Below are 12,583 nucleotides of genomic sequence, written 5' to 3' on the forward strand. Positions count from 1 at the left end.
TCCCTGCATCTTGAATGTCTTTGTGGTTCTGTAAAGGTGGCAGGAGTTCACTGTATCAGCTGCCTGCTTTTCATTAGATTGTACTACACACGGGCTGTGGAACATTTGTCAGTTGATACCAGAACTGCTTATAGCTCACTGACGAAAAGCTCCCTTCCCCCAGTCCCAGCCAAAATGCTGGAAACCTTACTTTCAGAGAACATTAACCCTTTCTCACCACAGTGGACTTCTTGATCTATGGAGATTGGGTAGTTAGTGTGAGTTCTTTGCAGAAGAGAGAAATTTGTTTTTGTGGTAACCTTCAAAGGTCTAAAATTCTTGATCACCATGGTGTGAGGTAGAGATGATTTGGTACGTGCAGTTTGGCAGCGAGGTGCCCCACTCAGTAACTAGTCTTTGAAAACTCCCCCAGCACTGTCAGGAGCAGTGCTGAGCTTCAAGTGAGGGAAGTGAGTAGATCTGGGCTGGTGTTGCCAGCCAGACTTTGCAATTTGTGTTAGTTTGGGTGAAGGGCAAGCAAGAGTGTGACTGCCTGTGGAGCAGCCTGGTTACTTTCACCTCTGCAGTCTGACAAAATAACCCCTGAACAACCCACCATTGCAAATTCACACATCATGGCAACCCATGGTTTAAAAACCCAAGAGTTCATAACCAACAGAGTTCACCAACAACAAATAATGGATTTTACATTATGTGGTTCCACTAGACTAGTGATTATAGAAGTGTAAAATAAATGCACCCTTGAGGATAATGTCCTTCTTGCTATTAATGTGAAATGGAGAAGGTAATAGAATATATACTTGGTATTTTCTACAGCATATGTAGCTGCTTTTCCTTTTCTTTTTCAAGTCCTAGGATATTTCATTTTCCGTGGTTCAAATTCACAAAAAAACTCATTCCGAAGAAATCCAAAGGATTCAAAATTTGCTCGTAAGTATTGCTTAGGCAAATGAGTTTTATATCATTTCTTTCAACCTATTAGTATTACACAGATGTATGTTCTGCTGGGTACTATAATATATGTTTGTATATACCACAATGCAGATTTGAAAGTTATTCCTACTGCAACAGGAAAAAGCCTCCTGGTCTCTGGCTGGTGGGGTTTAGTGCGTCATCCTAACTACTTAGGGGATATCATCATGGCTCTGGCTTGGTCCCTACCTTGTGGTAAGATCATAAAGTATTGTCTCTTGAAATCTTGTATTTTCCTGCTTCTCCTGTTAATTTTCTAATCTGTGCAGTTACTGACTGAGGTATTAGGCTTCTCATAATTAAAATTGAGATTAGGATTAATTTTCACAGAACCTATATCCAAGAGAAAACTGTGGAGGGGTAAAGGCTACATAGCATAGTACACTATAAATATATAGCTCTAGTTTCTTTGGAGAGTGAGGAAACAAGTACCTTTATTTTTTGTTTACATAAACATACAAAATACAGAAAACTAAAAAATACACTGTTGGATAAATTTACAATATCAAGAGACTCAAACGAAAATGTTTTAAAATTTGCAACCCATAACCTAGCCTAATATTAAAGTTATTTTAAAAACCTTTATATTTTTAAAAACACCTGTTTATATAGGTGGTTATAACTTTTTTTTTAACTTTGTGACCCATCCTGGTAGAATGAGAAAAAACAATAATGTTTTGTATATCTTCTTACAGGGTTCAATCACATTTTACCATATTTCTATGTCATATATTTTACTGGTTTGCTTATTCATCGAGAAGCCCGTGATGAACGTCAGTGTAAGAAAAAATATGGCCTAGCATGGGAAAAATACTGTCAACGTGTGCCATATCGCATATTTCCATACATCTACTGAGCCTCTTCAGATTGGTGGATGATACACAGCTTCTGCAGTTAAATTTTCTTTGCCATAAACAACATACCTCATACCATTGCACTTGGTCTATATGTTAATTCTGCTGGATTTTCTTAGATATGCATTCAGATAGTGAACTAGCGGATACCTTACCATTGCAGCCTTTTTTAACCATTTGTGCATTTTAAGTTACAGAATTCAACTAAACAATAAACTAGTTGTGTAGCGCATGAAAATTTTGTCAAGCAATTCGTATGCTTTGTGAACTGGTTGTCCAATGGATAATTTTACTTTCTGTTATGGATAGTGGGAAACGAAGGGCCAGTTGTAGGTTTCAGTGTCCAAGATTTGCTTGTGTTGTAATTTTATTTTGTATTTTAACCTTTTGTAAGCTACTTTGAGGACCTTTGGTTTAGAAATAGCATATAAACTAATAGTCATGTAGCCAGCTCCAGTAGAGAGTGGCTTCCACCATGCTACAGCTCCCCTAATCAGGATTGTTCTCACTCAGGTCTGTCTGCCCTAACTGGTTCCCTCAGACTGATTCCACTAGTGACATTGGCACAAGAAGGTTGAGCTTCCAGGGGAGCCAGTACACAGGTTAGCACAATGATTGTCACAGGACTATTAGAGGGTTTAGCTAATGTTATCTATCATTATGCACTATGCTAAAATCAGTACATTGTTGATGTAAGGGGGTTAAAAAAGATCCCATGCAGCTCGCTCTTTGAGTGTCTCAGGCCTCAAGAAATGCAAGTGGCAAAAATAGTGTATCATTCAGTGATAGAGAGTAGTGTGGGGTGTGGCTTACTGTACAAACTGTTTGTACAAACCGAAAAAATAGGCACAATTAGCTTTCTTCAGCTATTATAAACCATTGCTTTGTACTATAGCTTTCCTTTATATTACAACATTGAAAGACTTCGTTGTACAGTGTTTTGAGTGTAAGATGCAATAGTATTTTTAGGACTGGATTATTATTTTTACTAAAACCATTTCCAGTATTTTTTAAAAGTTTTGTAAAGTAATGTATTGCTATGAAATAGATTTCAACAATTGAAATGCTCATTTAAATATTATAATGACAAATGCATTATGAAAGTAGAAAATTTATTCAGAGTTTTGTGAATTGGCATTGCTACCTCAGTGTAGGTTATTTTGCCTTTTTTATACTGTTGCAAATAGGAAAAAATGCTAATATTTCAAATTGCTATTTAAAACAGCTTTTTAACATGAATTTGTGATTAAAGTCAGCCACTTCTGAACTAATGTATTTTTGTATATTTGAGTTTTTCATAGGTATTCACTATAGCTATGGAGTTTTAAGCTATTCATAGCTTTAACATCTATGAATTTTATTGTAGTAGTTTTTGCTTAATTGGCTATTATTTAAAGTGGAACAATTGCCATTTTAATATATGAAATTATAAGGCAGATGTGTTGAAATAATTGTTTCAAATGTTGAATTTACACATTTTTTATAGCTGACGGAAAAATGTCCTTTTAATAACAATGTGAAAGTGCCCATTTTAATTTGAATATATTTTGCATTTACAGATTTGTAGCTTTGTTCTTGATAACCTTTGTTTCCAGTTTTAATATAGTTTAAAATGTTTCTAAAATGCTATGGAGCACAGTTGTGAGAAGGGATCACCATAGGGCATAACAAAGCCCTGTTACTGACCCCCCCCCCTCCCTCGGTATGGATGAATGTGTAGACACCATTAATGGGAAATACCCATATCCCCTATCTAACCTGCCCCTTTGTTGGAATACCTTGCACATTTCAGTGGGGGGTGGGAAGGAAGGTTCTTATGCCCTGTGGTAATCCCTGTCGTGCCCTGTATTTTTATATGAGCCATTTTAGTTACTGCTGTACAAAAATAATTTTGTACAAGATTGAAGCGTGTGTGTGGCATAATGGTTCCAGAAATGATCATGACAACTTTCTTCAGACTACATTACACTTTCCCCAACCTGGTGCCCCCCAGATGTGTTGGACTACAACTCCCAAAATGCCTAATCATTGCTGTGCTGGCTGATGGGAGCTGTAGCCCAAAACAACTGGCAGGCACCAGGTGTTAAAAGTTCTGAACAGTGCTTCAAAATATCCATGTCACTAGTTATGTGAAGAGAATGTTCTGCTACATAACCATTTTACCACTATAATTCTAAAAAACCTTCTAAAGGAAAATGAGTTGTCTTTTTACATAAGCATGTTCCCCCAGGAGTGTAGTTCCTGACTAATATAAACTGCAGTTTGTCATGTTTGTTACTTTTTTATATCTAGAATGTACTCTTTAGATTGAATTTCATAAAAATAAATTTGTATAATTAAAACTTTGTCCAAAAATGATTTTGTGCAACCCAATTATTTATAGAAGTGTTGTACGTATCCCTTTCTAAGAGAGAAACATTTCAGTTTGCTTTTTTGAATAAGCGTTTGCCAGTATCTTTCGCAAATAGCTGTGGCAGAGAATGCATTTATGTCCAGGAGTAGGTTAAGGACTTCACTGGTGTAGCCCTGTTTAGGTGGTGATGAACTCTTAGAATTCTACTCGGAACAATTTGGGAAGAACCCTTGGACTCCTACTTCCATTCCCTACCATGTTACTTTCCCTACCATGTTCTCTCCTGTTACTTTGAATGCAAGAGTCTCTGACCCTACAAGATAGAATCCACAGGACCTTTGGTGAAGAAAATTGAAATTTACTTAATGTGAATGTTTTCTGAGACTATTGGGGGGCATTTGTCAACTAGGCAAAGTCTACCTTCATTGCTTCTCCAGGGGGAGGGGCCATCCTGCCCTCCCAGATGGGACTGGAGGAAAAAAGGCATCCCTTTCTATCCCTAACTGGAATATAAAATGCAAACACTACCAATGGGCATGAAAACATGAACTTTAGTAAGCCCTTAGAGGAGTAGGTAGAGTAGGAGGGGAGAAGGACCATGGGTAACATCTCAGGGGGGGGCCTGTCTTTGCCAGATGTGGGGCCTCTGTTACTTGCTAAACCTGGAAGAAGAGGTGGACAAAATGCCCTCCGGTAGTCCCTGAGACAAGTTATTTAGTGAAAGTGGACCAGGGCCCATGACACCACCTTATTGAGATGGCAAAATTTACGGGAACAGCTGCAGCAGCAGTTTTTAAGTGAAGCGCATGGGCTGTAATATTTCCTGGAGGCTGCTTGACTAAGTACTGATATGCCAGTCAATCCACCTGAAGATGGTGGCTTCAGAAACTGATGCCCAAGCATCTGAGAGGAAATAATGACTGATTTTCTGGAGTCTGCTGTCCTGTCCTGGTTGAACTGTAGCATCCTACAAGTGCCTGGTTTGTACCTGCTCTGTTATTTGTAGTGAACTAGCCTAGGCAGAAGGAGATTAAGAAAATCTCTTGTAACCAGTGAAATAGTGAACTGATCTTCAGGATAAAGGCGAGAGCAGATCTAAGAACTGTGTAGAACAGACAGCTGGGGATTGGCCAACAATACTTACTGAATTGGTCCCCAGGTCAGATATGTCAAGGTGAGGTGATGGTCACTAGGAGCACAATCTTAATTTTCAATGAACATTTGGTCAGGGGCTTGAAGAGTGGCCCCATGAATGCAGTGAAGACCCAGTTAAAGTTCCAGGTTGGGAATTTATGAACGGGGGGTGGGGGGTGAGTTAAAACAGCACAGTTTGAAGTGAACCTATCTCCTTACAACCTAGAATGCTGCCCAGGGCTGCAGCATGATACAAATGTATTGGTGTTCAGTTCCTTGTCCAGCCCTGATTGCAAAGAACGCACACCCCTAGAATGTCTTCAGTGCCCTTGTCTGGAATTGTGTCCTTTTCCTGACATGAAAGGAAGGCCTTCCAAGGTGTGCCATATATTCTATTGGTCGAGCCCTTATGAGAGAAGTTGTGTAGGTAGCCCATCTGAATTAACAGCGGCGTGGCAGTGGTTAGCTGGAATAGCTTCAGTTGTGGATACATCTGCTGGGGTAGCTGAAATGGATCAACTGCTGGAGGATTTGTGGGTTGAGTGCCATTACAAAGCACCCATATATTCTGCTTTTGTAGCAGTAGTCTGTACCTGGAAAAGAGCTCCGTTTCAGCCTGAGAAATGCAACAGAAACTTGCCAATGCTGAGATCCAGACAAAGCACATTCAAAGTGAGGTCTATGTATGTGATAAAATGCCATCACCCCTAACCATGCCATCTCTCCCTGGATATCGGGGACCAGTCATAGAAGGGGTCATTATTCAATGCTTTCAGCACAATGTTAATTTTTACCATTTTGCTTCAGTCAGGAAGATTATTAGGCTAACACATTTTAAACCTGTTAGCAGCCCCATCGTTCTGATGTGCTACCAGAGACAGAATTTTTGCCATTGTTTCCATTCTAATAATTCCATTCTAGGTTTTGAGCACAAAAGTTGTGCTCAACTTTTTTTTTTTTGGAGTTTTTTGCTCCAATAGCTAGGATTCTCTTACCCCAAAGGGACAACCAATCTCATTACCCAGCCTGGTCCTTTCAACTGATTTCAGGCCAAGGGTGATCACGAAAATTGTGGTGGCACCTCTGAGGACACAGGATGGCCATTTCCACCAGCAGCTGGATGACATCTGCACCTGATCAAAAGGAAAAAAGCCTCCATTGACATGGAGATTTATTTCCTTTTTAAACCTCCAGTGGGAGGGGGTGGCATTTTGGGACATGAATGGGTGAGGGGAGGAAGATTAATACCTCCAGGAGTCTGCTGGTCCAGATCCGAATTGGGAAAACACCAAGGCACTAGTTGGAGGAGAGCCAGCTAGCCCTTCATAAGGGAATCAAATGACATTGGGGCTGTGGCCCTGCCCCAATGTCACTTAGCCCACAGAAAGCTAGTGGGGTACTGGCCCACAGAGGGCTGGAGGGGGGTAATCTGCCCTCCCAACCTAAAACAGTCCCCCAACCCTAGTTCAGCTTCATGAAAGACAAGTGCATCTTTATTTATATAACACCATCAATTTACAGAATTTACTACTGCAAGTTCCAATGCCCTTTAAAAAATTCAACAAGATGGTTGGAAGGAGCGGGGATGTTGTAACTTCATGTATAAAACAACATTTAAGATATTTAAACAGTAAAGGATTCAACAAATTTCATGGTGGGTATCAGTGTGAAACCCCTGTGGTCTGTACCAGATGCAGGGTGCCCAGCACCCCCACCCAGAAGGTGGCCATCATTTCACTGACCTGCATGTGAGCTTCCAGGGGCATCAAGTCAGGCACTGTTAGAAACTATGTTAGACTAGTGAACTTTAAAGTGCCTTCCTGGATCTGGCAAAGCTTCAAGTTTACTATGTGGCCAGCTTTGACACAGACCTCTATGCACACAGTCATTTTTATTAACCTGAAGTCATTTTTGTGTAAAGAAAAATAATGAGATAAGATAAAGCAGGAAGGAAACCACAGTACAAGATTGAGTTTACATACTCTTCTTATGAAGATAAATTTTATTCTTAAATATCAAGCTATTAAAAACTTGGCTATATCTAACATTAGTTTGAAGCACAGCAAAGGTTTTCAGAGTGGTTCCCATACCCTCCCCAGGGGCTGAAGATTCTTTTAAATTTCTTAGTCATTGAGCTGGCATAACAGTGCAACTCCTCTTGTTATCCAGTGGCTGGGAGCTACCAGACTTGGCAGATTGACTGCCGTTATAAAGTTAGTTGATATACCTGTAGACGACAGGATTCCAGATCTTTGAGGTGTTCTATACAGTGGACATTCATAAAGTAGCAAGACTTCCTCCTCCTCTACATAAGAAGGTCTTGAGAAGAGGTCCATCTTAAACAAAATGTATTGTGGAATTAAACTTATCACATAACTTATCTTTTAAATATACCATGTCATGTGAGAACTGGTGGGCAACCTGTGGCCCTCCAGATGTCTTGGCCTACAACTCCCATCAGCCTTTGCCAGCATAGCCAATGATGAAGGTTCATGAGAACTGCAGGCCAAAACACATGGAGGACCACAAGTTGCCCACCACTGTGCTAGAAGAACAGTAGAAAAAAAGCACAGCATACAATACACAGTATTCATCTACAATCAGCACACAACAGGCAGTAATAGAAAAGCATAGGCACAGTTTAATCATGTTTCACTAGGGGTGCTGGAAAAATCCATGATGGACTCCAATGAGGTCAGATTCCCAAGAATCAGCTCTCCTTACCTGCCCGCCTGGATTTCGCGCAGGGTGTTTTCTGTTTTTAAACAGGGCAATGTATGCTAATTGCAACTGCACTTACCATACCTTCGGCAAATTACAACTGTAATTTGTGTATTTTACACCATTTACAGCCATAAAGTGCTTATATGTAAATTACTGGCACAATTGTGGTGAATTAGTGTTCTCTTGGGCCATAATTTGCCCAAGTTACACTAACTGCAACTGCAATTAGTGTATCGTGCCCTGTTTAAAGACAGAAAATGCCAATGCGAAACCCAGAGGATGCACCAGGGCTCTGGGGAAATCCGCAGAGCACAAGCAGCCCAGATTTCCCCACAGCAGATGCCTCCCTGGACCAGACATTAGGGGGTTCACACATCCCTATCTTTTACCTTCTGGGGCCAATGTGTGTGTGTGTGTAGACATCAGGCTATTGCCACTATGAGCAGTGGCTTGGAGTCCCCATGTCGGGTATCTGCATGGTGGTGCGGTAGGGTGCCTATACATTAGTTGCAGTAACAGCCTGCTAATTGCACCTGGGAATTGCACAAGACTTTGCTATCAGCACATAAAAAAGAGCAAGACCCTCAAAACCTATTAGACACAGCTCACAGTTAATTCTACATTAACATAGAGTTGGATCCAGATTTAAGCTGGATCAACTATACTGACGGAAATCGCCTTCCCCACCCCACGCCTTCCCATGGTAGCACCTCCAGCCTTGTGAAAGAGAGTCAGAATACCCTGCTGAATAAGGCGAGCTGTGATGTGGGGGAGGGGAGGGCAAAAACTGGGCAGTGAGAATTTCCATGAGTGGAACTCTTCCTCTCACAGAAGGCAGATCCTCGATCCAACCCATATACCTTGTACACTAGACACACAGAACAGACAAGCAGAAACACCACATTTGCCACAAATGCTAGGCATGTACAGCACAGACAAAGCACAATTCACAGGCTGGGTCCCTGAGCTCCCCACTCCCTGTGGAGATCTAATCAGGAAGAACAAAAACTGGAGAATTTTTGAAGCAGCACTGGCCTAGGCGTCAGAAGACACAACAACCTTGCGAATGGGGGGAACCCTGTTCTTCTCTGGAAGACAAAGCTGAAACTGGGAGCAGCACTCCTATCCTGGGGGCGGTGGGAAGGTTTTAGAAGGCTCTAAGTCTCAGATAGAAGATGAGTTAAATCTTTGCTGCCTGCTTTCCTACTCCTGAACAAGAAACCTGTAACTAAAAATCCAGTGCTTAGTTACTAGATGTGAGCTTCAGATTCGGATAAAGCCCAAACTGAATTGGGCTGACTTGGACAGGTTCAAGAGAAGTCTGAATCAGAGTGCCTCCAAAGTAGAACAAGTCTGCATCTGGACACTTGTGAAGATTCAGGATTTGGAGGAGGCAGAGACCTGGTTCTCACGATCACTGCAGCCCACTGTATCTTATTAGCCATGGTGGGTTGCAGCTTCCCCAGACACCAAGTTCCCACTCCAAGCCCCTGCCTCCACAGCTTCTTGTGTCGTCTGAACCTGGCAAGGGTGATTTGTTGAGGTGGTTAACAAACCACCCCACAACTCTACAACAGGCCATGGGTTCTGGGTGGTTTGTTACCACCCCAAAAAGCCATCCTCTCCAGCAAGGGTAATTTTGCAAATCAGCCAGCATGCAACCGGCACACGCAGGGTGGTTAACAAGCCACAGTGGCTTGTTGGGGTGATAACGAGAATTCCCCTGTGAGGCTTCTTACTGTGGCAGCAGCCACTATTTTGAATATAAGGGGAGCAGCTGGGGCATACCCTAGCTGCTTCTTATGTGTGAACCTGGCAAGGATGGGTTATTGGGGTGGTTGACAAGCCAACTGCAACCCTAAAACAGCCCATGGGTTCTGGGGGCATGTCAACCACCCCATCAACCCACCTTCGCAGGGTTTGCATGTAATAAGCCACACGTTGGATTGGCAATCTGGTGCCTACAGTGATCATGCAAACTAGGTCAGTGTGTCTCCCAAAATTGATACACTTCTCCCCAAGCTCTTCTATTGCACTCTCTGTGACTTTGGTGCCAACTGAGCATAAAATAAAGAAGTCTGTAATTGTTTTTCATTAATTATAACTCCCTAGCCCCTGCACCTATCCTTCTGTAATTTTGCAAGTTTCTTGGCTAGGGCCACCTTTGTGACACATGCCATTTCCATACAAATTGCCCAAGAAAACCATGGAGGGGGCTAAGGGGAAGTGAGTCACCTACTCCCCCAAATGTGAACTCTCCCCTTCCACAAAAATGCTGCACATATCCTTCTAATATTTTGCAGATTTCTTAACTAGGGCCACCTCTATGATCTATGTCATTTAATAACAATTGTCCACATAGGGGGATAAGTGCATCCTTTGTGGGGAGGGGGACACCCAAACTGTAACAGCTACACTTGCACAAAGCTCCCTGCACCTATTTGTTTGAAACTGGGCAGTCGTGATCCTCTCATAAGGGGCAACTATTCCTACAAATGGATAAAAAAAGTTATTGGGAGTAAGTCCCATTGAACTCATCTGGGCTTGCTTCTGAGTAAATGTGTATAGATTGCATATAGATTTCTCCAAATACAATCAGGGCTGGAAATATTGGAACAAGGATAACTGTTGTCCAACCCCTTGAATTACAGCTGAAAGTCCTCACTTCACTCCCATCTGGGTGTGTTTCCTTTCAACTTCAATGTGGTGGTGTACAGAGGCCAACTGCCAAAACAATTATCCTTGTTCCAATATTTCTGGCCCTGACTGTAGCTTCTCCATTTCAGAATTGTATATTTCACAGTTTCCATTTAACATAATTATTATTTATATCCAAATATCTACTATTGCTATAACTTGAGCCAATGTATGAGGTGTCAATATCATTTGCAACCCTTATATGGATCTGAATAAGAGGAGAGGAGAACAACACAGTGAACAAAGCAGCAAAATGATATAATGAAAATCTGAATTTCTCATTTCAGGTTTAAATTCAAGATTATACAGTTACCACTAGCTTGCAAAATTTACATCATTAGCATCAGATATTAACCATCCTGAGCTCTTGTTATAATGTGGGATATAAATAATTTAAAATTACCTTTCGTGGTAAAAAAAGGATGTCTGGTAGTACATAAAATCTTTCGTGAAGTTCAGGTTCTTCCAGTGTCCCAGTAATGGGACTCCAGCATGCACCATCTATGTACAAGCCAAAAATTATAACTCCAGATTCAGGTTGAGAAGGTTCCTGAAAAAAACAAGAAAATGATATATAAATGCTACATGATGTTGTCTTTTATTAGCTTTTCTACATATACACATAAACATTTTTAGTTCAACATGTTCTCCCATGTTGAACTAAACTTATGAGCAGCTGTTTAGGATGGGTCATTCTGACCTGATTGTCATAGTGGCATCTTGAGATGCCTCTGGCATTTCCTAGTGTAGGAAAATGGGTCAATACTACTACATTGGCAAAATCACTATCAACCCAATGGAAGAGGCATTGTGACAAATGGTTACAAATTCAGCAGTTGATGAGGGTTGTGTGATGGGGTAGAGGTAGGGGCAGTTTGACAGCACCAGGGGCTGAGTCAGAGCACCTAAGGTTCTCTGTCTGCTCCGCCCCCTCAGCGTTTGGCTCTTTTTTTTTTCTCCTTTTTCAGGAGGACTCACATAAAACACTAGAGATCTGCAGAGGTCTGCCTGCCCATGACAAAGACAGGAAGTCATCTGGGAATTGGGGGGACAGGCCCTACCTCCTCAAAAACTGAAAATTGGAGACTGTCTTCCTGGACCTGTGGAGGAGACACCTAACCCCCCATTCACTGCCCTCCTCCATCTGAAAGAATGTATTTCTGGCCTAACAGGTGATTTTTAAAAATCTGACGTCACTTCTAAGCAAATGAGCTTCAGAAGGAGGTTGCGAACATTGGAAAAGTGGAAGGGATGCTTAATAAATTTTCTTGTATGCAACTTTTCCCCTACAATGTTCCCCCAGATGTTTTTCTTCCCCATGTAGTTTCAGAAATGTGTCCCACACACTTTCCCATGGTAATATTTACATAGCACCTTCCCTATATGGCAAAAGACGTCATGTGCATTAGCTCATCCATATATACAACTATCCTGTATGGAAGGCCAGTATTGGTGTGCCATTGTGGAGAGGAGGGAGGAGAAGACTAAGAAAAAGTGTATTGCATAGTGTACATAGTGAGCACATGACTGAACATTTACTTGAACCAGAGTCTTCCAACTCAAAACTGAAGCTTTTAAACCATTATGCTACACCTCTTCTCATGCCCTTACTTTAAAAGCTTTGTTTAATATGCTTTCTTTTCTACTGAAACCTCTATGATCTTGTTCTTCATCCAGAATGAATGGAAGAACTTTGTGGACAAAAATAAGAGAATCCACTGGTATTTTATTCTGCCGCGCGTGATTCTGAAGAACAGCAGTAAGAAAACCTGCAAGCATAAAACACACACATCAGTGAGGGACCATGTGTTGGAACATGAGTTGTGGGAAATACTCCTTGGCACTGGGT

The 12,583-nt window shown here is 41.4% G+C and overlaps 2 protein-coding genes across 2 annotated transcripts in view; one reads left to right on the forward strand and one right to left on the reverse strand.

Moving 5' to 3' along the window:
* The window catches only part of LBR (lamin B receptor), a 34,677-nt gene extending 28,212 nt beyond the window's left edge, over positions 1-6,465 (forward strand). The window contains exons 12-14 of the mRNA XM_084828664.1: positions 850-930; positions 1,045-1,167; positions 1,668-6,465. Coding sequence (XP_084684790.1) covers positions 850-930; positions 1,045-1,167; positions 1,668-1,828 — 365 coding nt within the window. The 3' untranslated portion in view covers positions 1,829-6,465. The remainder of the gene's footprint in view (positions 1-849; positions 931-1,044; positions 1,168-1,667) is intronic.
* An 825-nt stretch (positions 6,466-7,290) lies between these two features.
* Positions 7,291-12,583, reverse strand: part of DNAH14 (dynein axonemal heavy chain 14) — a 237,827-nt gene continuing 232,534 nt past the window's right edge. Inside the window, 3 exon segments of the mRNA XM_084820967.1 lie at positions 7,291-7,649; positions 11,138-11,284; positions 12,346-12,503. Coding sequence (XP_084677093.1) covers positions 7,437-7,649; positions 11,138-11,284; positions 12,346-12,503 — 518 coding nt within the window. The 3' untranslated portion in view covers positions 7,291-7,436.

The sequence above is a fragment of the Heloderma suspectum genome, chromosome 1 (assembly GCF_057233095.1).
Source record: "Heloderma suspectum isolate Gila_16-S chromosome 1, 16-S_ref, whole genome shotgun sequence".
Lineage (NCBI taxonomy): Eukaryota > Metazoa > Chordata > Lepidosauria > Squamata > Helodermatidae > Heloderma > Heloderma suspectum.